The sequence below is a fragment of the Corvus moneduloides genome, chromosome 20, assembly GCF_009650955.1.
Source record: "Corvus moneduloides isolate bCorMon1 chromosome 20, bCorMon1.pri, whole genome shotgun sequence".
Classification (NCBI taxonomy): domain Eukaryota; kingdom Metazoa; phylum Chordata; class Aves; order Passeriformes; family Corvidae; genus Corvus; species Corvus moneduloides.
Window position 1 is genome coordinate 372,211 of NC_045495.1, and position 26,885 is coordinate 399,095.

General features: G+C 58.5%; 2 protein-coding genes across 4 annotated transcripts in view; one reads left to right on the forward strand and one right to left on the reverse strand.

The window, feature by feature from the left end:
- RAP1GAP2 (RAP1 GTPase activating protein 2) overlaps window positions 1–8,545 on the reverse strand; it is a 59,336-nt gene extending 50,791 nt beyond the window's left edge. The window contains exons 1-2 of one of the 3 annotated variants that reach the window (XM_032129832.1): window positions 8,467–8,545; window positions 3,181–3,297 (exon numbers count right to left, since the gene is read on the reverse strand). Coding sequence is in view for 1 of the 3 variants with exons in the window: in XM_032129829.1 (XP_031985720.1) it covers window positions 3,181–3,297; window positions 5,606–5,655 (167 nt within the window). In the remaining 2 variants the exon portion in view is untranslated. Of the gene's footprint in view, window positions 1–504; window positions 575–3,180; window positions 3,298–5,605; window positions 5,723–8,466 lie in introns of those variants that run through there. The other 2 variants (XM_032129829.1, XM_032129833.1) reach the window with 2 other exon arrangements.
- A 2,813-nt stretch (window positions 8,546–11,358) lies between these two features.
- On the forward strand, window positions 11,359–26,553 carry CCDC92B (coiled-coil domain containing 92B). Its single transcript, XM_032130140.1, has 4 exons — window positions 11,359–11,428; window positions 16,240–16,393; window positions 18,502–18,549; window positions 20,174–26,553. The coding sequence occupies exons 1-4, from the start codon at window positions 11,384–11,386 to the stop codon at window positions 20,836–20,838; spliced, it is 912 nt and encodes a 303-aa protein (XP_031986031.1). The 5' UTR covers window positions 11,359–11,383; the 3' UTR covers window positions 20,839–26,553.
- Window positions 26,554–26,885: the final 332 nt, after the last annotated feature.

Sequence of the window (26,885 nt, forward strand, 5' to 3'; positions counted from 1 at the left end):
GAGCAGACATTGCGCTGCTTCCCTGTCAGGGATGAGCTGCAGCCTCGCACAAGGACAGTGGTGGGGAGGATCACCCCAGCAGACTGGCGTGGGGCAGGCTCAGACATCCCTTTTCTGTGCAAACACCTGGGGCTCCCCAGCCAAGAAGGGACAAGCAGGACAAAGCCCCTCGCATCCCACCGGGCCCCACCACCCCGACCCCCGGGAACAGCAGGCAGAGCCCCACACGGACTGCTGGAAATCGCCTCCTTGAATGGTCAATATTTAAGAGCGGTGCTGGAGACCTCTTCACCGTCCTCCCATACACGGGTCCCGGTCCACGGGTCCCTAGCCCTAAGCCCCGTACAGCCCCCGGTTCCCGGTCCCGGCCCCAAGCCCCTGGCCCGGCACCGCGGCTCCGAGCGCAGACGGAGGAGCCGAGAGCCGTGGAGGCGCCTCCGCTGCGGGTCCGCCCGCGCTCGGCCGAGTCCCCGCGGGGCTCCCCAGCCAGGAGCACGTACGTACCGAGGATGGAGCCCGCAGCCCCGCGCCGTGCCCGCCGCTCGCCGCCTGCGGATCCCGCCGCGGTGGCGGAGCCGGCCCCGCGCGGGGCGGTGCGGGGCGGTGCGGGGCGGAGTGGGAAAGTGCGGAGCCGTGCGGGGCGGTGCGAGGAGGTGGAGAGCGGTGCGGGGCGGTGCGGGGCGGTGCGAGGCTGTGCGAAGAGGTGCTGGGAGGTGTGGGGCGGTGCGGGGCTGTGCGGGGCTGTGCGAAGAGGTGCGGGGAGGTGTGGGGCGGTGCGGGGCTGTGCGAAGAGGTGCGGGGAGGTGTGGGGCGGTGCGGGGAGGTGCGGGACGGTGCGAGGAGGTGGGGAGCGGTGCGGGGCGGTTCGGGGAGGTGGGGAGCGGTGCGGGGCGGTTCGGGGAGGTGCGGGGCGGTGCGGGGAGGTGCGGAGCGGTGCGGGGCGGTGCGAGGAGGTGGAGAGCGGTGCGAGGAGGTGGAGAGCGGTGCGGGGCGGTGCGGGGCGGTGCGAGGCTGTGCGAAGAGGTGCTGGGAGGTGTGGGGCGGTGCGGGGCTGTGCGGGGCTGTGCGAAGAGGTGCGGGGAGGTGTGGGGCGGTGCGGGGCTGTGCGGGGCTGTGCGAAGAGGTGCGGGGCGGTGCGGGGCGGTGCGGGGAGGTGCGGGACGGTGCGAGGAGGTGGGGAGCGGTGCGGGGCGGTTCGGGGAGGTGGGGAGCGGTGCGGGGCGGTTCGGGGAGGTGCGGGGCGGTGCGGGGAGGTGCGGAGCGGTGCGGGGCGGTGCGGGGAGGTGCGGGGCTGTGCGGAGAGGTGCGGGGCGGTGCGGGGCTGTGCGGGGAGGTGCGGAGCGGGGAGGTGCGGAGCGGTGCGGGGAGGTGCGGAGCGGTGCGGGGAGGTGCGGAGCGGGGAGGTGCGGGGCGGTGCGGGGCTGTGCGGAGCGGTGCGGGGCTGTGCGGGGAGGTGCGGGGAGGTGCGGAGCGGTTCGGGGAGGTGCGGGGCTGTGCGGGGCGGAGCGGTGCGGGGCGGTGCGGGGAGGTGCGGGGAGGTGCGGAGAGGTGCGGGGCGGTGCGGAGCGGTGCGGGGAGGTGCGGGGAGGTGCGGGGCTGTGCGGGGAGGTGCGGGGCGGTGCGCACCGGTCCCGCGGCCCCGGGGGCTCCTGCCGCCCTGCCCTGCCCGCAGCCGTGCCCTGCCTGCAGGGGCCTAAAGGCGGTAACACGCCCTCGCCGTGGCTCTCTCCTCATTCCCGTCCCACCGAGCAGGAGCTGGAGCAGCGGCCCGGCCCTCAGCAGCGCCCCGCGGCTGCTCTTGCCCAGACAGAGTTTGCACTTGGGCTGCCTTGGGAGACAAACATTTCATCCCAATAAGAGAGATACAGACACTGCTCATAACTGGCCGCTGGTGTCCCACAGACTCTCCAGACGGCTCCAGGTAACTTCCCAGGGGGAAACTTCCAGGTAACTTTCCCTCTGGAAAATCAAACGAACCCAGTGAAATTACCCCCTCGGAAAATCAAATTAATCTAGTGAAATTAACCCCAACAGCACTTAACATTAATTATAAATGATGTTACACGCATTTCAGCTGCATGTGCCAAATGAAGCATGTGCATCAGGGGTGAGGCTAACACAACCTCTGAAAGCAATTTGCAAAAATTAGTTAAAATCAATAAACAGCACAGTCATTCCAGTTTCTGGAAAGCCTCTCCAGCGGCAGGCAGAGGAATTCTATCGCAGGAAGCAGATGGCAGCAGTAAGCATGTATGCCATGGCTCCTGCTGAGAACAGCTGGCACCTCCCTCACACTCCTAGAAGTCTCTTCCAGGTGTGAATGTCACCTCCCTCCATCCCCATCCTGCTTGCCCTGCATGAAGAGTACCCACAGCCCTTCCTGTCCCTGGAAATCCAAGTCTTTTGGGCACCCCCTTCCTCTGCAGCCACCCTCCCACTGTTCTCATCTATGCAATTCCAGGCAGGTAAATACTTCGGGGCTTTAAGGGCTCTTGGAGCAAAACTGCTCCTGAAATGGAGAGGGAAAAGCTTTTAGTGTCACAGCCACTCAGGGACCCAGCATGTTCCAGAGCTCTTCGCAGGCCGGGGAACAGATGCTGCGCTCTGTGTGTCTGGAGGCCCACGGGGCTTTCATGTTAATGGTGTTTTATCATCAAACACGGGATGGGAACTGACAGCAATGCATATGCATCAGCAGGGAGAGCCCCGGCACATGCCTGGGATGTGGCTCCCAAGGGGAGAGTTTAAGCACCGAACAAAATCGGGGGATCAGAACAGATATTTTCCAATGATCACTGATGGCTGGGGGAAACACAGCCCCTGGCTCCCATCTGGTTTTTAAGTAAATCTCAAGCGTGCTGCACACATAAAGCAGATCCTCAACCAAAATCATGGGGGGGATTACCAGAAAAGTTTGGGTCGGCAGGCGGTAATTTGTCCTTTCCACTGCTTTAAACTAAACAGCATTTAATGTGGTGTTTGCAGCCCCTGGTGCAACCACTGTGCCTGGAACTTTATTTTAAAGCAAAGCCCAAAATGTTCATGTATCACAGAGCTCCCAGACAGGCTAGGGCTCAGGAGGCCTGTGTCAAAATCATGAGGGCTTGTGAAAGAGCAAGCAGCAGGGGATGTGCCAGTGCTGCCCACAGTCCCCAGCCCTGCACCCAGCAGCCCCCTTACCTGCTGGGGGAGCCCAGGTCTGCACGGCTGACGATGCGGTGCTGGTGGGGCGAGTAGAGCCACTGGAAAGCCGTCAGCGTCCTCTCCTCAATGCGAAAGCGGCCTTCTCGCACGTACCTAAAAATAACATCAAGAGAGACTGAAATATTCATCAGCACTGGATTGCGGGGAGGGAGCAGCAGGATGCAGGCAGCGGCTGGCTCGGCAGTGCCGCTCAGAGCCGCACATCCTACACCACCACGTTCCTCGGTGGGAGCAGAAAATTACTTTACAGCCCATCTGCCTGCATCCCTGTGCCACCCCCGTCCCTCAGTGCTCACCAGCCGCTGAGCCCACGGGCACACGGCCATGCCTGGGACAGGGCATCCCTTGAGATCGACCCCCAGAGACAGTCGCTGCACCCTCCGGATGGGTACCTGTGGGGCCACTGCCAGCTGCAGCCCCCGTACAGCCCCCGGCCCACGCAGGGCCCTCAGACCAGACCCACGGGCACCCGTAAGCACCATGTGAAGGAAAGCAAAGAACAAACGTTTCCAAAGCAGCACAGGACATTCCCCTGTAAAGCCCCAGGGGACACAGGTACAGCAGCCCCTGCTCAGCACCAGCATCTTGGAGTACAGCCTGCCCCCAACACCCCCCCACCCCCATCTCAGCCCTGTCCTCAGACTATCAGTGGCTCCAAGGCCAAGCTAATGCCTTTCTAGCATCACTTCAAATGTCAGGCCAGAGGTTGAGGCTTATCAAGCAATATTCAAGTGAATTGATGGTTATGAATTTGATTAGAAGAGTATGGGTTCCCTGTTAAGTGAGCAAATTTCTGGTAACTGCAGTTGTTTCCATCTTTTGGAACAAAATCCTGCTGCCTGCTTCCATCCCAGCAGCCAGCTGCACTTCATACACACTCCTCTGAACATGAAATTTCATCAGCAAGTAATTAATAAGTTAAAGCCCCTGTGGTACTGAAGACACACGCACACACAGCTGCAGCATCCATGAACCTCAGCCACGGCTGGGGAGAGCTCATGTCCCTTCCTCTGCATATGGGTGCTCCAGGAGGTTCATTCTCAACATGAACTGCAGGGGTCTGCCCACACTGCCTGGATGGGGCCAAGGGCATGTACCACAGTGCCATGAGCTCCCCGCTTGCTGCTGCTGGGCTCTGCCACCTGCCAGAACCCACTCAGCCCAGCACAGCACTGTGGGGTCCTGTGGAGCTGGGGGCAGTGGCGGTGCAGGAACTGTGACTTCCCCCTGCAGCTAAAGGAAACCTGAAAGGCTCCCTGAGCATCCCCAGCACAGAGTGACCTGCCAATTTTCTAGTTAAAAGTAACCAAGCATGGTGCAATGCCAATGCTCCCTGCAGCTCTGGTATATGATAACCCTGCACAGAGCAGAGGCAGGGAAGCCAGCATGACCCTTGGGAAGTGGGGAGTGAGCCAGTGGGGACACAGAACAGCCAGGCCAAGCTGTTCAGGCCAAGCTATAACAGTTTGGGTCTAAGTGTGTGAGGGAAAAAAGTGTCCTTGGCTGCAAGGAAGGGGGGAAAGGGAGGGAAAGAGGAAACGAAAAAGCTTCAGTGACTCCCACTCTGCCTACTTGCCCGGGTTTGTGGGGTTCCCTCCCACAGCTGGGGCTCTGGCACCCAGCACCGGCCTGGCTCGGGCTCTGCTCCTGCCCAGGGGCTGCCGGGGCCAGCCCGGGCCCCGTCCCAGCGCTTCCATCTGCATCCCCACGGAGTCATCCAGCCCCAGCCTGGCACCGCCGCAGCGCCCTGCTCAAAAGTCACAAGCTTCGGACGTCACAAACTGCACAATTCAACATAAAAGAACACAGACAAAGCTTGTTCCCAATGTCAGCCCGTCCCGGCTGCTCCGGGCACAGACAGTGGCCTCTTCCAAGCCCCGTCCCCGCACGCCACAGATCGGAGAAGCCTCAGCACTCCACGCGTGCCGCGGGGACTCCCCCGGAGTGAGGGGACCCCGGCATCCCCGGCACGCTGCCGCTCCCACGCTTCCTCCTAAGCGGGCAGGACCCTTTCCCAAGCGCAAAAAGTCTTGGGGATCCGACTCTTCTACCTCTGCCAGCGATGCCCCCTCCCAGCACGGACCCGCCCCCTTCCTGCACCCCCGTGTGTCCCCCCGGCTGGAGCAGCCGCCCCGCCGGGAGCCCCCAGCCGGAACCCCCGCTCCAGCCCGGACCTCGGAGCGCCCCTCGGAGCGCCCCGCAGCGTCCCGGATCCAGGGCGAGCTCCCGTGTCCCCTCAGCCCTACCCGGGGTCCCCCAGCCCGGAGTGTCCTCCTCTCCCGGGCTGGGACCATCCCCCACGCCAGAGTCCAGACCCCCTCGCAAGCCGAGCCTCTGCCGGTCTCCCGCTCGGGTCCCCCTTCCCGAGAAAGCCGGGACCCCCCGGACCTGCCGCACTCACCAGCGCACCAGCTCCCACCGCCGCTCCCCCGCCGCCTTGCCCGAGGCCATCCCGGGGGTCCCGCCGGGCGGGGGGGCCGCAGACCCCGCTCGGAGCCGGCGGCGGCTCCTCGGCTGCGGCCGCGGGGCTGGGGCGGCTGCGCCGGTTCTGCGCTCCCGCCCCCTCCGGCGCCCGGGGGGACCCGGCGGGGGCCTGGCCCGGGCAGGTGCGGGGGGGCCGCACCGCTCTGCCCGCTTATGTAAAGCGTTATGCAATGCCCCCACCGGGGCAGCCCCGAGGGGCACACAACGCCCCCGGTACCCCTCCGCGGACCCCGACTCTCCCACCGACCAGCTGGATCCCATCCCGGGCTCCGGGGAAATGCGCGTTTTCCAGCCTTTTAAACACCTCGAGCGAGTCCGCGGGGAGCATCCCAAAGTGCCTCGGGAACAGCCACCGGGGGAAAGAAACCCCGAAACGGGGCCCTGACATCCTGGCCCCCCCAAGGCCCCCACTCACCCAATCCCTCACAAGTGCACAGAGGTGAAGTGGAGGCCACACCTGCACAGTCTGGGGGCTGGACCCCCCACCGGGTCTGTCACGGTCCTTGCTCGCTCTAAGAGCATCCACCCAACCCACCTGGCAGAACTGTTCTCCCATAAATTCACAGTAAAACCTGCCTGAGCTGGAGCTTCCCTCCCAGAGCCCCTGGGCACTGCAGGGGGCACAGGAAGCAAACCAGACGTGCAGCCCGGTGTTACTTCAAGGAGCTTTAGACCACACTGAAAGCCCTTTTCAAAAAGTGGTGTTCTGGCCCTAAATTCTCACTTCTCTGATCTTTGAGAACTTAATTTCACAGCTCAGCAAACCCAAGTTCTGCATCCACAATCCAACAACTTTTTAAAAGCAAATAGCATTAATTACTCGAGTAAATTCCTATTATTGGTAATTCTGAAGTCCTGCTGTTGTTGGGTGCAAACACATCTGAAGGGCTTTGGTGCTTCCTCGCAGCTGGGGAGCAGAGGTTGCTTAGCCATGCTAGCTGGAGAGGCTGGGCCTTGCCTGGGCCACAGAAAAGGAATTCAGACAAGGATCTCCCAAATCTGGGCAGTGACCTGCCCTCCAGAGGAGCTCTCATCTCTACAAGTTATGGGCTGAAGGCTGGAAAGAACAACCTGCCCAGAGAGAACCTGTCCACGTGCCAGATGGGCAGCTGGCAGACAGGATCCCCCCCACGGCAGCCCAGCAGCTTGGCCCTCAGCTGGGTGTGTCGGCTGAAACGGTGGCCAGGAAATCCCTGGTACATTGTATTGGATGGTCAGGCAGCAGCGGGCTCAGAGAGGCCCCGCTCCGCAGAGCCTGACAGCCGCAGTGAAAGGACAGAGAGCTCACGGGGACAGCCGAGCTGGTGCCGCTGCTCCCACCACTCACACTGCCCTGAGCAGAGCGTGGCTGACCCTTCACTGGCACTCACCCCAGCCTTAGCTTCTCTCCAGCCCCTGCACCTGCTGCAGGAGGTCACGGGCAGGGAAGCAGTGATGGGATGGACTTGTGGGATGACAGAGGGGCCAAGGAGGGGGCATGGAAGAGGCCAAAACTCGGCCTCCTCCCCCTGGAGCCCAGGAGCTGACCCACTCCTGCTTCAGCACAACAATTTTTACAGACCTGGGAGATTTTAAAAAAAAAAAGCAACTTTCATTGAAAAAAAGTTTTAAAACCATGAGAAAAATTAAAAATTGGACTGTTCACATATCACATAAACACTAATGCAGAGGAACAAGTTGCATTGCTTAGCTCAAACAAATATCCCTATGAGTAGATATTTTCCAATCCCAGTGGAAATATTAAGCTAATGTGAAATTTATTAAAACCCTCCAGCTTTTAGTCTTTAGACTTTAAGGAGCTTCTTATTAGGTTCTTCAAAGCAATTAGAAGACACATATACACTACATTTCAATTAGGTTGAAAAATAATATCTGAGGCAAAGTTAAACTCATTTTAAAATTAAATGCAAAAATCCCCCTAATAGTTAACTCGGGGGTGGGGGAGGAAAGCTCTGGTCTCAAAGCACTCCCGTAGCCACCCTGGAATGGCACAGAATTCAGATTAACTCCAGTGCACATGGGATGCAGCTCCCATTGGGAATCGGCTGTTTGGTCCAGGAATCTGTCACCACTGAAGGGATCTGGTCTTACCGAGCACAGACCCTTGGCCACATCCAGACCTGCAGGCAGAGGCTCCATCCCTCACTCCTCTGGCAGCCCCAGGAAGGAGGGATGCGTGGGCAGAAGCAGCCCCAGGTGCTGCTCGGGGCCTGTCTCTGCCCACTGACTGTGGCACGGTGTGGGATGTCCTCACCTGCCCTCCCGGGACGGGGATCTCGGCTAAGACGGGATCAACCAGACCTGAGCGTCAGAGCGAGACTCGGCGACCTCTGAGGGCAGAACGAGGCCGTGGTGCACAGCACACCTTCCCCCCGCAGCAGGGCAGCACGGCCCTGGCCCTGCCCAGCCCTCCCTCAGCCGCGTCCCGCCCGCCCAGCACCGAGTGCGGCGTGTCCAGCTCGGCCACAGCGGGAATGCCGCCTGGCAGGGCTGGGAACGCAGCCTGGCAGGGCCGTGCTCCAGTGCCACCCACACACCCCCCCTACCCAGACACACACTCACACGTGCACACAAACACACACGCAAGCACATATACATACACACACCCCACACACACACAAAAGCACACCCCTGTCCAGACACACATATACACACAAGCACACACACAAGCACACACACACACATACAAAAGCACACACACATATACACACACACAGACACGCACGGCCGCACGGGTGCTGCCTATGCCGGTGCTGGTGCCGGTACCGGTATCCTTACCGCAGTCGGTACCGCTGCGCACACCGGTGCCGCTGCCGCTGCCGCTGCCGGTGCCGGTGCCGGTGCCGGTGCCGCTGCCGGTGCCACTAGAGGTCAGTGCCGGTGCCAGTGCCGGTGCCGGTGCCGCTGCCGGTGCCACTAGAGGTCAGTGCCGGCACGGAGCAGCAGCAGCGGCAGCGCCGGAGCCCAGCCCCGCTCGGAAGAGCTGCCGCCCGCAGCCCCATCCGCAGTGTCCGCATCTCTCATCCCGCGTCTCCCCATCCCGCACGCTTCACCCCTACATCCTCACATCCCCACATTTCACATCCCGCACCCCCGCAATCTCCACCAGCCTCGGACCAGGGGAAAAACCCCGTTGCTGCAGTAGAACCCGGAGATGAGGCACTTGGTGGGTCTCCCCATGTCTGCTGTCCCCACTGCCACCCCGCTGCACGCCAGGGTCACCGTGAGCAGGGGCTGCCAGCGCTCTAACTGAGGCACATGGCACTGATATGTCTCCCAAATGGGGTATAACAGGCAAGGAGCTGCCTGCCTCTGCCCAAGAGCCTCTGGAGCTCAGTCACGCATCTGAGCCGGCAGCAGGGACCCCCCCAATTCTTCCTGAATTGGTACTCCTGCCATTTTTGCCTCATTATGTTGCAATCTCAGACTTGTTTGAGATGCAGCTCCTGTCTCTCAGAGCAAGCAGGGAGTGGGGAAGAGTTGCAGCATAATTGCAGTGCAGGACATCACAGTGGCTGGAAGCATCAACAAAGGACTGCCAGGTCATGTCCTGCTCAGAAAAGCTGCCAGTGAAACCAGTTAATTGTGGAACTGGTGATGTGAAACATGAGCAGCCTGAGTGCACCAGAGTGAGCCCAGGTTGCCAGGCGATCGCTGTGGAGGCAGCCGACATTTTCCTGTGCCATGCTGGGTGCAGAGGATGCTCTGCGCTCTGCTGCTGTCCCGCCCGGCAGGCTGCATCCCGGAGCGATGACCTCATTTACAGAGCAGCTCTCTGTCCCTGAGTGCCTGACCTTGACTGTTTGCAGGCTTGTCTTTTATCCAGTGGAAAATCAATGAAAATTGTACAAACCCTGTGAAACATGATGCACTCAGACGTTCGCCCTCTCTCCTCCCCCCACCTCCCATCTGTAGCTCACTGCTATTCAAGTTAGCACACGAGTTAGGGGAAGACACAGGGAGACATTAAAAACATCCACACACCCCAGACATGGCACACTGCCCTGAGAGGGACAAGTGACACCTTGGCAAGCGTTGACCTGAGGGTCACAAATGGGTGAGAGGGGCTCCACATGAGACAGCGCTGCTCTGAACAAGAAAGGCTGCACGCTCCCCCTTCACACAGGCATCTGTCACCTCTTAACTTCTCATTTCAAGAAGAACTTATTTTTCAGAGAACACAAGTTGAGAGGAGGCCCACGCAGGAGTTGGCATGACTGGGTGAGTATTGGGAGGCCCTGAAGCTCTCGGTTGCACTGGCTGGGGCTGCAAGCAGATCTCTCTGAATAACTTACTGCAAATGAACTTCTTGTGTGTGCATGTAGAGACCTTCAGACCACACTGCCAATCTTTTCTTCTGATTTAATGATTTCTCCCTTTGTGTGAACTAAACTTAGTCTCCATAGATGAGCCATAACACCAAGCCTGGCCTTCCTCTGCTACCAGAAACAACAGGCCAGGCTGGACCCCACCACTGTGCATCAGGTGAGGGTCCAGTCCTTGCCATTATTGTGCAGAGATGTCACAAACTTTCTGTATCACACCTGGAGCATGCACTTTGCTGCAGGCACAGGGCAGTCTGTCGGCCACAGCACACCCTCGGTGGATCTGTGGAGCACAGACACTCACTCAGAGCCTGGAAGCATTCAAGGGGAGGGAAGGATGTGGGATGGCAGAATGATACCACAAGCCGTACTCTGTGGGCTCCCCTACAGCTCCTCTGTGTGGTGGTTGTACAATGGGATATGCAGGATTGCAGCAGTTTTATTGTGAAGACGGCAGCACAATTCAGGTGAGCATCAGAGCAAGAACACTGCACTCTCTGGGCACATTTGGGTTTAAGGGAACGGGAATCAGCAGACTGTCAGCTGACGGGGAGGACGCTACCATTCTCCTGTGCCGTCACTGCCGTGCAGCATGGAACAGGCCACCGCATCCCAGCCTCCCTGCTGGAACAGAGGCGCAAAGGATTGAGTCATCCTTGAACGAGGGGCCCCAGCTGGTCTGGGTACCACAAACAAAAGGCATGAAAAATCAGTAAGCACTTGAATAAACAAATTCTTCTCACCGTCTCTCTGACCACAGCTTTGCTGGTTTGACCCACTGGTTTCCGGGCTGCAGCCGGTACCGGCCCGCATTTGCCTCGCAAACCCCCGAGCGGCGGTGACATTGCAACCCCCGCAGGAGCACAGCGCTGCTGCTTCCCCCACAGACCCAGAGCCCCCGCTCGGGCCGCCCGGGGCTGCGGCTTCAGCACCGCGGACAGCGGCGGGGAGCGGCGGGGAGCGGCGACCCGAGAGTCCCCGGGGAGGGAGAGCGAGACCACGAGGGTCCCCGGGGAGCGGAGCCCCGGCCGCACCGAAGGTCCGGGGGAGCGGGACCCCGAGAGTCCCGGGAAGCTGAGCCCCCGCTTCAGCGAGGGTCGCGGGGAGCGGCGCCCCGGCCCCGATGCGGCCACCCCGGCAGCGGCTGGCCGCGGCCCGGCCCCGGGGCAGAGTCCCCGGCGCGGGGGTCTGTCCCCGCGCCCGCCGCCGCCCGCCCCGGCGGAGCTCCCCAGTTCCGGTCACGTTGCCGCCTGTTTACGGGCGGCGGGGCCGGGCCGGGCGAGGCGGGGCCGCCGCAGGCAGCGCGGGCAGCGCGGGAGCCGGCGCGGCCCCGGCCCCGGCCCCGGCCCCGGCCCCGGCCCCGCCGCCCCATGACGCCCAGCGGGCGCCCCTTGGGGCCCCGCCGCTCACCCCAGGTAAGGGACCGGCCGCGGGGCGGGGCGGGCCGGCGGCGCGGGGCCGGGGCCGTGGGGCCGGGCTGCGGGGCGGGCGGGGTCCACGGGCTGCGGGGCGGCCCCGCAGAAGTTGCCCGCAGCCCCGCTGTGCCGGTTCTAGAAGTTGCTTCTCCCGGTACGTGACCCCGCCGGCGCTGTCGCTGCCCCCGCCGCAGCGCCGGTGCCCATCCCGCCGACGGTCTGTCCCCCTGCCCCCCCGAGCCCTGCCGGGCTCTGCCGCCCGCGCCGGCCGCTGCGCAGCTCGGCGCCGGGACCGGGCAGTGTCGCTCCCGAGCCCCCGGCCTGCGAGCGGCACCGCGGGTTCCCCCGCCGGGGAGGAGGACTGGCCCGGAGCGGCGGTGACGGGCCCGGTTCCGCTCCCGGAGCAGAGCTGGATCCATAGTGAATTCCCTCGGAGCCGAGAGGAGAAAGCACGGCCTTGCCTTCAGCATCCGCAGCCCCCTGACAAGCCTCACTGGGGCTGTTCCTCAGGCGGTTGTGCTCAGAGAATTGCGCGAAAACACAATAATGTATAATCAACATCTGTATTGGTTTTATCTGTAAATAGATACTGACAGATAATGAATAGCAAACAGCACTCCAAGTGTAATTCTGCCTCTGCTGAGATCAGGGAAGGTTTCCCAGTGACTTTTCCAAGGCCGGGATTTCACCTCTGGTTTCTATTCCTGGCATTGCCACTGCCTCTGTGACCTTCTGCAAGTTTCTGAGCTTCCTGCTGCCTGATTTCCCTACATTTAAAGATACACTGGCTTAGTGGCATGGCTGCAAAGTTTATCTTTATATTCTTCGAGCTGTAAATACCAAGCACTATGGATTTCTAATGTGTATCAGTGTTTATTCCTGCATATGTTTTAATGTGGTGGAGAAGGGGCTGCTGGCAACCACAGCAGGAGAAATTATCGACCTGTTCCTGCAAACCTCATGCCCTCTGAGTCCCAGCTAATTTGCCATTTATAGGGAATAATAATCACACAGATAAGGGCCAGACCACAGTGTGACGGTGTGTGTACAGAGGTACGTGGATATGCAATACTGCATCTCCCTTTCAGGTGCATCACTGGGATGGAGGGTTTTTCTTGGGTCAAAGTTTTGGGATTCTGATTTACATTGAACAGCAGACTTAATAGAGTTTTGCCCTGGAAGCAAATTCTCAACCAATCTGTCTATGCAAAGGAAATCAGCTCTTGGTAGACTTGCAACTGAACTGGTCATTGTAGCTGCTCCAAGAAGCTGCTTCAGTCATTTTGGTTTGTGAAATACGAATTTGATAAATTGGGATGAAATTGTAAATCTCACTGGGGTTTTCCAACAGTACTTTGAAAGAAGCAGCTGAGATGAGGAGTCCCAATATGCTTGTCCCGAAGGCCATGGTTGCATAGTTAAATGACAAGGAGTGCGGAAAAAAATGTGGTTTAGAGGCAGGCACACAGGAAGGCTCAGCAGTCAAGACCATGCCCATGGTCACTCCATGTGGGAAATTGGAGGGGGCTGAGCCCAGTGCTGCCTCATCAGTTCTGTGCTCAAAATCTGGGAGGATCAGCAAGGGAACCCTGTGCCTGGAAAGCTCTCAGTGGTGGAGGAAACCCCCGTGGATGTCCAGTCTCCCAAGCTGGAGAGAACTGTTCAGCCAGAGCTCTTCAGGGAGCAGGGGCCAGCTCAGGCTGTAGGTGTCACCTTTGAACAGGGGCAAACCACACTGCTCAGCCGATTGCTGCCTCCTTTGCTGCTGTGTGTGCACATGGACAACTCTCGGAAGCACAAAGGCACAGAGCATCCTTCAAACCAAAGAGGACTATCACTTACTCTTGGCTTTTATTAAGAATGACATTGTTTTCTAGAGTTGTAACCTCACACATAACTTGTCAAAATCACAGAGTACATGGTCACTGTGACAGCTTCCACCACCAGCTGCCTTGGCATCTTAGAACTAGTCTGGAAAGGAGAAGTAACAGCTACAGCAGCAAGGGAGGGATCGGAGTGGGGGCACCCAAGCCCGTCCCTACTTGCTGCAGTACAACCATCCTTTTGGGAGCCACACTCACCCAGCCGGGCAGGAGGAAGGACAGCCCCAGTCACCAAGCTTTGGCTCTCGTGTCTGTGGCACAGGGTGAAAGTTCCTGCCATGGTTCACTGTGGGTGTTGTGAAGCCCTCGGCACAGGGAGTTTTGGTGTTACCAGCTGGGAGCTGTGTGACCCTGTAAGTGTTAAACCAGCCAGCAGCAGCAGCTAATCCTTATTAACTCCCAACACTGCCTAAGGATCGAGCTGTGTGAAATGACAGAAGGCACACATCAAACTAAAGGCTCAGGATGCTGCTGCAATCCCACTTGCCTTCAGAAGCCTGGAAGAAAGATACCAGCTGTTGAGTTTGGTTCTGAACCCCTTTGGAGTGGACACTGCCTTGGTGACGCAAATGCTTATCTGCTGCCCTCTGGTCAAGTTAGGGACACTCCAACACTGATGCTACCGAAGCCTCAGGATGAGATTGCAGCTTCCTTGACAGCTTTGGCTCTTGCATCATCACCTGTGAGGCAGAGCTGTGAGACCTGCAGAGGGCACAACATGGATCTCTCATCACCCTTGGAGCTGCAAATGGTGAACAGCAGCAGCCTCAGGTCCCTGGAATCCCCGGAGAGCTCTTCCCATCATTGTTCTTGGGCAACAGCACGACTGTTTCCAGCACTGTCCTCATTTCCAATGAAGGCAGCTCCTGCCCTGCTTGCCTCTGTGTCGTTCCCCTGTCTGCCTTTGTGTCCTGCCCCCATGTCCTGCCCTTGCCTCCCTCCGTGCCCTTAGTACTGGTGGGAGGTTCACGGCTAAACAAAACAAGGTGCTCGCTCCCTGATGTGGGCCCTCAGATGTTCCTGCCACAAGCTGAGAGCTGTTTCTCAAGGGAAAACATGAAAGTCATGTTGGACAGGCGAAGCTGATTCAAACCCACTATGGATTTCCCATTGCAGTTCTGGAGACAGACTTTTTTTCCCGCATACACAGGTAAATTATGAAGGCTCTTTGCTTCCAAATCAGAGACAACAAATAGATCTCAATTCCAGATTTTTTTCCTTTGACTTTCTTTGCAGCTTGATATCTATCAGCTATTTATTTTTGAAGGAAAACATTTTCATTGGTAAAAAAAGAAGTTATTTCCCACTTAAGGGGAGAAGGGAAAGTTCAATGGAAAATTTGCAGCCATTTCTACTAAAGACGTTTCAACTAGACGGAACAAAGTGCTTGAAAATAGCACTACGTGTCCCCTGAGCTTTGGCCAACCTACTTTCTGATGTTTCCTGAGATGAGGTACCACAACTCCCATCAAGAAGCTCAGCCCACCATGGCCAGGGCTGGCAGGAGGGTGTACCCATGGTGTGGTTTGCATTCCTGGTCTCTGGCAGATGCCAGGTAACTCCTATAACTCTTGCACTGGCACCAGGACATACGGCCCTCCAAGGAGGATGGCTAGGCCAGCCCCAGCCCCCTGGCACAGCTGGGTTTGACACCTTCCATAAGGACAGCTACAGGAGAATGCACTTTGGATCATTTCTTTACCAGCAGGTTGGGTGCTCAGCTGTCCCCAGCTAGCTTGCACCCCCCATCTCATCAAATACAGGAACATGGAGACCTGACTGTAGAGTCGTCACAAACCCGCAGAGCCTTTGGCAGGAACTAAGCTTTGACCTTGGGGCACTGCCAAGACCCCTTACTGTGGGATTGAGCTTAAATGCATTCTGGTTGCAGGAGTTGCAAAATGCTCTATATGACCATGCCAGGGGTTCTAGAACAGTGAGCCACAGAGCTTGTTTGGTTCTGCAGTTTCTGTAGAAAGAAAACTGGAGTCAGATATGGGAAGCAGCTGCCTGGGGACAGGATGATGCACTCCATCCCTCAGGCTTGTGGCACAACATCTCCCCATAAAATCATTTCGGCTGGAAAAACCTCTCAGGTCATTGAGTCCAGCCACTCACCCAACACTTCCAGGTTACCTCAATTTGCTGCAGCTTCCCTCCTTCTGGGCTGTGTGTGGGGAGCAAGGACAGATTCCACACACCGCAAAATGGTATTTCCTGGGATGAAGGGTTCTTTCAGGGTTATTTTTATCTCCCTGTGCAGTACAGGTGGGTGGCTTTTGCAGCTGCTTTGCCGAGGCCATTGATGATGTGGTGATGGACCCCCAGCCCAGCTCCGCTGCCTGGCACAACCTGCCAGCAGCTCTTGTCTGCCAGGCAAATTACCAGGGAAGATGTTTCTTCTCCTGGAAGACGAAATGACTCTCCTTGCCATGCAGTGCTGATCGGGTTAGACAGAGCATATTGTATTTTTCATGTGCTGGATCGCTTGCTGCAGTTGCTGCTGTGTAATGTGGAGCTTGTCAAGTGAGAGCTAAAATCGTCCCACCTGGGGACAACGGGGAGCAATCCTGTCCCAGATGCATCCTACTCAGTGATAAAATATTTCCTAGGGCCAATTTCAGAACAGACATGGATGTTACGTTGCCAGGGTTCATGCAGCAGGATTTTCTGCCTGTGCAGTGTCTGAGCAGGCAGGACAGGAGCCAGCGCCTCTGGGGCCGGAAGGAAGGTGAGAGGGCTGAGGCCATTCCCTGGGGATCAGCTGAGGCCATTCCCTGGGGATCAGCTGCTTTTCCCACAGCATCGAGGAGAGCAGGCACCACCCTGCATCACAGGCTCTGCCCCTCACAAGGGCTCCGGGGCTGGGGCTTGCAAATCCAGCGCACTGCTGCACGTTTCATCACCAGCCATCTCCACTCCCCACAGGCCTGGACTGTGAATTTGGTTGCGATGGAGACCGTGTCCCTGGAGCACCAGATCCAGAGCGTGCAGCGGCACATCGCTTTCCTGAAGAAGGAGCAGATGGAGCTGCTCCATGACCTGCACCTGGAGATCCTCCGCTTGCAGAAGCACTGCTCAGGTGAGCATTGGGGTGGCCACAACGCGTGGGAGCTGACCGCTCACGGAGCACCTTGGGCAGGAAAGCTCCTGCTGGCACCCCAGGGTGCTCACGCTGGTGCTCGGCAGGACGCAGAGGAGGCGAGTGCCGGGCTGCAGCGCGAGGCTCAGGGCCCTGCCTGGCTGTGCCTGTGGCTGTGGGGTGCCCAGCTGCTGGCCCCCCACCCACAGCCCCGCTGCAGCAGTGTCACGGTCCCCTCGAGCCATCCCTGCAGGAGTGACAGTTCTCCAGCCTTCTGCCACCACTGAACTCATTCCAACTTGTGCTGCTGCTCTCATCAATAATTCAGCCATAGCTAATTACTCCTTGTCTTCCAGCCTCTCATTCTCCCAGATTCCTGGGAAACAAAGAAATGTCTGCACTGATAAATTGGCAATTTTCCCCCATCCCTTCTGAGCTTTTGCTGTTCTGTTTCATTGTTTTAACAGTTTAATCTATGCCTCTTCAGACAGGCAAGACAGTGGGGTTCTCCTGCCTAAATCAAGCTTGGGGGGTCTGTCCTCAGGGGCTTGAAATGAGCCCATTGCACAGGTGGTTATCAGTGATCTCCCCTTTCCAGTGTGACTCAAGGACAGCCCTGTCTGACTAAAGGGGTCCTTTCCTCCTGGGTGAGGTGTGTGGTTCTGCCAGCAGTGATGGGGGCAACCCCTGGGTAGTTTTAAGGACATTTGAATGTCGTTATCTGGCATTTGAATGTCATTGTCTGGGGGGCTGTTTGCAGGAGAGTGGCATCGATAAATCAGTTTTTCCCCACTGTGGCCCTGTGGAGCCTTGCCTACTGCCCTGCCGCTGCTGTTTCTGACTTTTTCACTATCCCCTTGGTCTCTCTGAGGTATCCCTGTGGGAAAGGCTCTCCTCCCCACAGAGATGGTTCTCAGCTGCCCCTCAGGGATCATGGGGATGGTACTGAAGCAGATCCCCACCAGCCCCCTGGCTCCAGCACAGAAACTGGGACCCCAGACTGTGCATCATCCCTGCACCTGCTCAGCAGGATGATGTCTTTGGAAATAGGCAACTGCTTTGGATTTCCTTTGAAATATATCTGAGACTCCAAACCTATTATTTTAGCTTCAGAAAAATAGCACAATGGCCATTGATTCCCACCGGGCCAGTCAGGAGTGCTGAACGCTTTCCAGAAACTGCATTACGTTCTCAGGTACTTCTGCCTTCTCACTGCAGATTTGTTTTCCAAGACAGACAGGCAGAGCAGGCTGAGCCAAGCGTTCAGTTTCAGGAGGATGGCAGTGATGAGGATTAGAGTCAACATGAAAGCAGATTAAAACAAAAATGTAGGGCAAAGATTAACCCTTTGAACTCGTTTTCAGTGAAAAAATAGCCCCTAAACAGCTGAATGCTGCTGCTGCCACTTTCTTCCTCTGCTCAGGGCTCTCAGTGGTTGGGTGGGCTGTGATAATTAATTCAAAAGGGACTGTCTGTAAGAGTGCAGGGTAAAGTGACCTCCAGAAGGTCCCTGAGCTGCCCTTTGTGAGCTGGTGCTGTAGCCTGGGGCTAGACAGCAAGCAGCCAAAGAGCAGCAGAGAGGAGGTAGCATGTTGGGGCTGAGCAGGCAGGCAGGTGCTGCAGCCCCTGAGATTTGGAAGCTCCATGTTGCCCTGGAGCAGGGCAGCATCCTTCTGCAGGCACATCGTGCTGGGATGAGGCCGTCCCCACTTGCGTCACGTGCAGAGGCAGCGATCAGCCTGGAGCAGTAAATTATGAAATGCTTTGGGTGGCAGCTTACACTTTGGTCTATTTTCAATCCATTGCTCTGCTCTTTGTCCTGGTTTAAAGCACTGAAAATGGTTCAGCAACTCTCTTAGAAAAAGGAAAGGCATTGTCAGAGGGGCAGAGCCATGAGGCTGCTTAATAACATATAAATTGCCAGAATTGCCTATTTTTAGCTCAGCCTGTGGCTGGTGCTCCGAGATGGCCACACTCCCATGTGGGCTGGGCAGAGAGAGCACTGCAGCCACAGTGATGTCCAGTGCCCCAAAGGGAGCAGGGGAAGACATGGGGAGCACAGAACGGGTGGGATGCTCCTCCTCAGTGCTGTTGGATTTCTCTTCCAGAGCTCACCCATGACCTGGAAATGAAAGAGCTGGAGGCCCGCCAGCAAGGTAAGAGCACAGCTTTGGGCACGAGACAAGGGCGAGCGTGTGCGGAGGCCACCCCAAGAGCCTGCGGCCAGAGGCGGCCCATCAGGGCTGCAGGGAGGGGACATGGACCTTGCCTGAGGGGGCAGTGGGGCTGCGGGTAGCACTGGGAAGGCAGCGTGCACAGCCTGCTGGCAGCCCATAAATGCTGGTGATGCCCGGGAACCCCGCGGCCGGCAGAGGATGCTCTGGGAGCAGCCTGGCTCCTTTCCCTCCTCGGTCCCGGAGATGAAGCTGAAACTCCTCCCTGGTGCTGCCTGGGCACGGTCCCTGGCACCAAGCCCGAGGCTGTGCTGTGTGCTCAGTGCCAGGGCAGCCGGTCCCAGGGTGGGTGCGGGCTGCTCTCACTGGGGCCAGCGAGGTCCTCACCCTTGGCACCCTCACGCAGTGCCATGGCTGGTTCCCGGGAATTTCGAACTCCCAGCCCCTCCCATGGAGCCAGGGGTCCCTTCTCTGCACCAGGGGGCTTTGCTGGCAGAGGGCCTGGTGCCCAACGCACCAGGTGCCATCGGGGTGTCACCAGCCACAGGGCAACGAGTCTCATCCATGGTGCCTGCCCATCCTTCAGCCTTTTAGAGCTGCACAATCACTTTGCCACGTTTATGGGGCAGCACCTCATTTACGATGCCATCAAATGATTGCTCTTCTGATGCCACTCATGCAATAATTAGTGCCTGCAACTGCCTCCCTAAGACCTCATTATAAAGCTGCAGAAACACTGAGGAGCTGAGGCTGTAAGTGGCTGCCAATCACATCATAAAAAGCAGATTATTGCAGAGGATGGGAGCAGGCCTGGGCAGGCCAGGGAGCGCAGGCAGGTGCCAGCCTGCACCCTGCCAAGGGCTGGGTGCCAGAGCAGGCTGGACTCCTGACCCCAGCCCAGCCCTCCTGCTGCCCACCAGGTTTGGCTCCAGAACTCCAAGCTGCGAATTCCCTGAGCTGCCTGGCCATCCTGCCCCAGGACAGTGTTCCCCAGAACCCGCTCCCCCCTCCCAGGATGGAAGCTCCTTCCCTGCTGAGCGCAGCCCAGTTCCTCCATAATCTTGGATTAGCATCTCCATCCTCACTAACCAGGCTTTGGAGTCCCGGGGCTTGATGCCAAAAGTCCATCCAAAGCTGGGCTGATGGCTTCCCTGCACCATTTCCTTTTCTCTCCCAGCCCATGTGCTCCCCCACACCCTCTGCACACATTCAAAGTCACTTACAGGGTGAAAAACTAGTTACCTAGGGAAATTTTAAAACTGCAGCAAGGTAGAGGCAGTAGGTTCCATGGCAACAACATCCTCCACTGAAACTGCCTTTTGCTTTCACCCTGCCTTTGGGTGTTACACATGGCACCGAGCCGGCAGCCTGTGCCGGGGTTCCTGTGCCTGCGCTGGCAGTGAGCCCATGCTGGGGCAGCTCACAGGCAGTTTTGGATCCCAGCTTCAAGGAGCACCCGAGCAGCCTCAATGGCACTGCTGGGACATGCTGGCACCATGGAGTGGTCAGCAGCCACGTCCACGTTGGGAGCGCGTGGGGACCTGCCAGGAGCAGTGGGGCTGAGCCCCTGCTCCCCCTCCTGACCCCTCTGTGCCTTGACCCACAGATGTCCTGGACCGCGAGCTGGAGGAGAAGTGCCGGGCGATGGAGGCCCAGCTGCAGGAGAAGGAGAAGGACAACCTAGAGCTGCGCAAGGAGCTGCAGCACAAGGAGACTCTGGTGGCTGCGCTGCGGTCCAGCCTCCGCAGCAAGGAGCGCCGGTTCTTGGAGGAGCTGAAGCGTCGGAGCCACCGCGTCACCATCCTCGACACCGAGCTGCAGAAGCAGACGGAGGCGGCCGCCTACCTCTCCCTGCAGCTGCACGCCACGGCCCAGCGGCTGCCGGGCCCCCGGGCAGGCGGGCGGCCGCCCCCCGAGCAGCCCCCGGCCGAGGGCCGGCCCCGGCGCCGCGGGCACAGGGCGCCCGCCCGGCGCCCGCCCGGGGACGGCGGCCGGCCCAGGGACCCCGCGCAGGAGGAGCACGACGCCATGCCCGACCCCGCGCTGTTCCTGTACACGGCGCGGCCGCACGGCCCGCAGCGCCCGCCGCCGGAGCTCCCCGGGCCGCCCCGAGCCTCGGCCGCCGCCGCCGCGGGCCCCCGGGGGCAGAGGCCCCCCCGGCAGCCCCCGCAGGAGCCCGCGGCCAGGGCCAGGTCGGCCAAGGGCGAGCCCAGCAAGAGGCAGGGGTCCGGTGCCCACGGTGCCCACGGTGCCCCCCGGGCCCAGGAGTAGGCGGCGAGGGGACGGCACGGCCCGAACCGGCCGGAAAGGCCTGAGCCCGGCGGCACCGGGGCGGGCCCCGGCCGAGGTTCTTTCCCCCATCCCCTTGGAGGGGAAGGGGCAACCGAAAGTGGAGCCCTGCACGCACCTCCCACCCACCGGCAGCCAGGGAGGACCCCTCTGCCCGAAAGGTTTGAGCCAGGGATGTTGCCGGCAATGCTGCGGGACAGGGGAGCATCCAGCACCCGGGCTGTGAAGGGGACACGTCTGAGCGCCTGTCCGGAGCTTCCAAGGAAAGAAAGAGAGACGGAAAGAAGAAGCATTTCTGGAATGAGATTTTCCTGCTGCTGTGGCCCTCAAAGTGGGCGCCGGGTTGCTTTCCCTGGCCCGGGGTGTTGGGAGGTGGGTGTGCAGCAGCAGCAGGCTGTGCAGCACAGGGCTTGGCACTGCGGGATGAGCTCAGCCAGGCCTTCAGCCCTGGCCATCACCAGCACCGGGCACTGGAGAGGGCCCAGGACATCACCAGGAAGGTTCTCCAGAACACAGGCAGCTGAACAAGGTCGATCCTGTGGGTGACGGAGGGATCCCCTTCCACAAGGACAGTGCTGCTGTGCTGGCCAGGCCCTATCCCACTCTCCCCTGTGCAGTGGTTTGGCTGTCTCCAACACGAACTTCCCCCTCATCACATTTGCACGCAGGACTCAGACGAGGCAGCTGGACAAGAGCCGAGATTGGCAGTCCTGCTGGACACCTTGTGGCTCCTCGGCCGCTGCAGCCGGGCTCCATGTGCTGCTGGAGCAGGGCAGCACCCTGTGCCCCCTGCACAGGGCTCACCTTGGCACCAGCATTTTGGTTCTCAGTCACATCCACAGCCAGGTCTGGGTTTGCTGCTGAGGGCTGAGCAGCCCCCCGGTCCTCCCCCATCACCTCCCGTCCTTCCCAGCACAGCGGCCATACACAGCTGCCTTCGCCCCGCTGGGGCAGCCTTGCCCCATTTCCAACCAAACTGTCAGCTTTAAAATCCACTCCCTGGGTGTTGTGAAACACCATTAGGAGAGGACACCATTAAGGGAGGGCTCTGGCGGCCAGGCAGGGCGAAGGTCTCTCTGCTCCAGTGCTGCTGGACCTGTGCTGCTCAGGGCAAGCCAGGGGGCCGGTTTCACCCTGGCATGTGGGCTGCCAGCCCTGGGTGGCCCAGCCGGGACTCGGCCCCTGCCTGCAGCCAGCGCCTGCCAGGCTGGTGGGCAGCAGCCTCCCACAGGACCCTCGCTGCCTCCGTGGCTGGCGTGGGCAGGAGGGAGCTGCAGGGTGAGATCAGACCCTATTTTCTTCCAATTCAGTTTGAAACCTCTTGAAAGACATCATCCTCACAGACTAGTGTGGCTTGGCCTGCCCGCACTCACCCTCAGTGTGCCCGTGCAGTCAGAGCTGTCTATTTTTGTAGTTCAATATTTATATACTCTATTAAAATGCTTTTATGAGATTCACAGCAGCAGTTGCCAAGCCAGCTCTTTGGTAAAAACGAACCCCAAAGTGTACAAGCTGCACTAGCAGGGCAGAATTTAGCAGCCTTTGTATCTTTTCTTTGCTGTTGTGTGACAGTCAGGCTTTGCAGGCCAAGACCCCTCCTGCTCTCCCAGGGCACCCGTGAGGGTTGGGACTCCCCAGCAGCTCCCATGGTCCCTAACACACCCCTGGGTTTGGGACAGAGCCCAGCAAAGTCACGCTGGGCAGGGCCCCCTCACAACTCTCAGGCAGCAGCCTGGCTTGAAGTCTGGCTGAGGTGTGCAGCTCCTGGGGCACGAAAGCTCTAATGGGAAATTTTTGAAGCCTCTGAAGTATCTGGAGCTGCTGCCTCAGGAGCGCAGAGCCCCCACAAGCCCCCAGCTGTCCTCCCAGACTGTCACCGCCGTGGGAGGCTGCAGGGAGCCCGGGCAGGTGCTCACAGGCCGTGGCTGCAGAGCCCCACATGCCCAGGGTGCCCGCGCAGGTTCGGTGGGTGCAGGGCAGCACGAGGGGCTCTGGTAATGCCCCGCCGGGCTCTGAGCACCGGCAACAGCTGCATGAGGGAGAAAAGCCCTGAGCTCCCGGCAAGGCTGCAGAATGCTTCCCGCGTGTTCCCCCTGCACCGTGATCCAGGCAGGCTCTGCCAGGCCCCAGCTCTGGGGTGAGCTGGGTGTGCTGGGGCCCTGCTGTCACTCACCCACGGGGGCAGCGAGGGGAACTTTGTCCGGTGTTGCACGAGCAGCCCCAGGGCTTCAGCGGCGCAGTTCCGGGAGTGTCTGTTGGCCTCTGGAAATCGCTGTTTCTCTCAGGTTCTGAGAGGTTCTGCTGCGGATTTGTCTCTCCTCTGTTAGGGTGAAAGAGGCGATGCCTGTCCCTGCGTGCTTGGCTGTTCCCGCAGCTGTGGTGTGCACGGCTGTTTCCCATCCTTCCTAGACAATCCCGATAGACACAGTATGTCGCATTTTTATTACAAACTCCTTCATGAGATCATGGTGTTTATGACTGACCGGAGCATTGAAAAGTGGAGGGAGAGGTATGATCCTTCTCCTGTGTAAATACCTTCCTAGCAATCATCATCCGTAGTGCCTAGTATGTAAATGAAGCAACCCTGTCGGAGCTGCAGGGTCCTTTCCTCTCCACCAGTAATTAGCAGCTTGCTCAAGGAGTTGATCTCATTCCTAGTCCCCCATGCCTCCCCCTCCCCGCGGTGCTCCCCGGTGCTGGGCAGGTCTGGAGCCCTGCAGCCGGCCAGGCAGAGCGCCTGCAGCCAGGGGGGCTCCCAAAGGGACGGAGAGGGAGCTCCCCAGTTCCCCCCTTCAAGCCAATGTAATGTGCTTGGGAATGAGGTGTCAGGGTGAGCCCTGCGCTTTTCCTTGGGCACATTTGCCTTGGAGCAGGAAGGATCAGCTCCTGCGTGCTGTACCTGCTTCAGTCACTGCTGCTTTTCTTGGGGGGGAGGGAAGCTCTAGAGATACTATATATACACTTACATATATATATATATATATATATACACACACACATACGTGCACTTGTTTTGAAGGGAAAACGCTGTATGATTGTAATAGAAATAATGATGAGATAAATTATTTTAATCTTTGTATTTATATAAAATTATCAAAGAGATCAAAATGATCAAAAAAAAAAATCGAAAAGACAGTATTCCTATTTTTTACTGAGAAGGCTGCTGGAGCCACCAGGAGCCTGAGAGCCACTGGGGCCCAGGCAGGGCCTGTCCTCCCCTCCTCGGGTGGGGAGCTCTCACAGACTCCCCCCATCGCACTGTAAGTTAGCCTTTAGCCTGTAAGGTGTAACAGGGACCTGTAGGTGCATTCAGTCTGTGCTCTGCACTCCTCAGGGGTCCAAAGGGCGCACACAGCTTCGACCTGCGCCGTGCACCTGAAAGCACGGGCTGAGGAGCGCAACCGCCGACACCGACGTGCTCTGTGTGGAACGGGCAGTGTTTGATGTTGACTTGTAAAGCTTAATGATTAGACTGGAAATGGAAGCATAGCAATAACGCTCGGTTGTTAAACAACGTCTTGTGTGTGTAAACCCCCACGTGCTGAGAGCTGTCTACAGACTAATAGCCGGGCTCCTCTCCTCTGCACCCCCTTTCACTCTGTAGCTCTGCAGAGGCTTATGGATTTGATGTGTTTGGTTTGCTAATCTCTCTTTTCATTATTATTATTATTATATTACTATTACTATTATTATTTTTCCTAATGCTGTCTGAGAAAGTGATGTCTCAAATGCACCTTGCAGCAGGTGTGGGGTGAGCAGTGGATGGGAAAGATGCACCTGCTGCACTCGCTGCAGCAGAGCCAGTCCTGGCAATGGGGTGCACACTCCCCTGGACTTCCTTTAACCCTGGGCAGATTGGTCAGGAGGTTCTTCTTCTTGACCCTGTTAACTAAAAAGCCATATTTTCTGAATGTGTTTGCTGGGGCTAATCTACATGCTCCCAGCCATGTCCTTCCCATCCCCACTAGGCTCCCAGCCCTCCCACTGCTGCATGGCTGTGTGCTGAGACAGTTTGAACTGGGGCCAGGCCCTGCTGGCTTCCCAGGGGCAAGCTTTCTGTGAATCACCTTACGGCAAGCAAAGCCAGGTTCATGGCCCAGCTGGTGGGTGCTCTGGAGGGACTGAGGGGTGCTCTTTCCTGGGTGCCCAGGAGAGGTGGCAGTGACACAGCACGAGACATCCTGCCTGAAGCAGCTGGAGCCAGCAATGTGAAGGGATTGCTCTGCTTTTCCCAAGTTCTCCCCAAGCTCTCCACACCAGGAAGGTAAATCAGCAGCAGAACGAGGGACTTTGATTTTTGGGGCTTAGGTGAACCTCTCGGAGTCCTTGTGCACCGCCTTGTGAACTGGCTCCTGCTGCCCCAGTGAAGCCACACCACCCTGCTGTTTTCCTAGAACACCAGCCCTCACATCCCAGCAGCCCTGATGAGCCAGTCTAGCTGTAGTGATGCCGCAGCCGCCTCGGTGCACGCCTGTTCTTGTCACCCTCTTGCACTGTCGGCGCCTGGCTGCCAAGTCCTACAGGGAATGCAACAGGAGGGGAGAGAACTCCCTTACGCCTGTGGGTTGCCTCATGCAGGCATCTGAGATCTGCGGATAAGATCAGCAGTGCCGGAGTGCCGGGCTGGGTGAGCAGGAGGAGCTCAGGATCGATGAGCACAGCGGCTGTGGAGGAGCCACCAGACACCGCAGCCTGTTAAAGCACAAGGATCAAAGCACCGTGTCCCCTCGCCATCAGAGCTGCCCTTTGCTCCCCAGGCCCCCATTTCTGCCTTTGTGTCCTCCTTGCCAGCTCTGGCCCTGCAGGGACGCTGCTGTCCCAGCCCCATGAAGGGATGGTGCCTCTGGGCAGGAGGACACGGAGGGTGACACTCGTACTGCCACCACATCTGATCCCTTCATCTCACCCTCTCTCTCCTCACACCTTCGGGCAGGAACAGGGCAGTAAAGCTGCCGGTGTGAGAGAGGAGCACCCAACCCACACCCAAGTGGTGCCTGGTCCTCCCTGGCCAGGGTGTGGTTATGCCTCCTGGCTCTTCCCAATAGATTTCAGTGATCTTGCAGCTTCCAAAAAAGCTCCCGTTTCCTGTTGTTGCAATTATCGCAGGGATTAGATTATCAGGCCCTGGGAATCCCTCAAATCTTTGCATGTCTGAAGCAGCAAACTCTTTCTGCCCGGGGGCTGTGGGTATGGCGCTGAGCTGCAGCCCCTTGGCCCTGCAGGGACAAGCACTGTCTGTATGTTTCAAGGTCAGTGTCACCCCAGTGGGCTGAGAACATCACCTCTGCCTGGCCAGAGCTGTGCTGGGACCCCTGGGAGGGCTCTGGCAGAGGGATGAGGAGGGCAGCACTTCTGGTCTCAGCTCCCCTGGTCCCAGAGCAGCTGCGGTTTTGTTGGAGCAAAAATATTGTCCTTGGCTGAGTGTGCGAAGCTCAGTGAGAACAATAAACGCCTGTGCCTCGTGCTGGGGAGCGCTGCCACAGAGGGACAGATGCCAAAGGTTTGACACTGCTCTGCTTTATTTGAATGTTCATTTTGCTACGTCACCATTATTTGCCAGGATGATATTCATGTTGACTTTGCTTTTTAACCAAGTGCTTTTCAAAATGTGTTAACACCCAGAGACTAGAGTATGGAGCTGTACTTTAGAAGCTGTTGTAATATGCCTTTTTCTTAATAAAGAGATTGAAATCTGCAGAGGGTTGTACTGTCCTACCCCAGAGCTCAGGACCTCCAGCCACAAATCATAAGCATCTCTGCCTCCGTCCCAGGACTGGCTCCTACCTCACCCCCCCAGAGCTCTTCCACAGCTCCGGGGAATCCTCAGAGTGACCTGCAGTCCTTACAGGGGGCCTGCAGGTAGATGGGGGGGATCATTATCAGAATCTGGAGCACCAGAACAAGGGGGAATGGCTTCCCGCTGCCAGAGGGCACAGTTAGATGGGATATTGGGAAGATTCTTCCCTGTGAGGGTGGGGAGGCCCTGGCACAGGTTGCCCAGAGAAGCTGTGGCTGCCCCTGGATCCCTG

Coding starts and splice junctions, on each gene's coding strand:
- CCDC92B (XM_032130140.1), top strand. CDS start 11,384: ATGACGCCCAGCGGGCGCCCCTTGGGGCCCCGCCGCTCACCCCAG. Junction 11,429..16,239: donor GGCCCCGCCGCTCACCCCAG/GTAAGGGACCGG, acceptor CACTCCCCACAG/GCCTGGACTGTGAATTTGGT. Junction 18,550..20,173: donor GCTGGAGGCCCGCCAGCAAG/GTAAGAGCACAG, acceptor CTTGACCCACAG/ATGTCCTGGACCGCGAGCTG.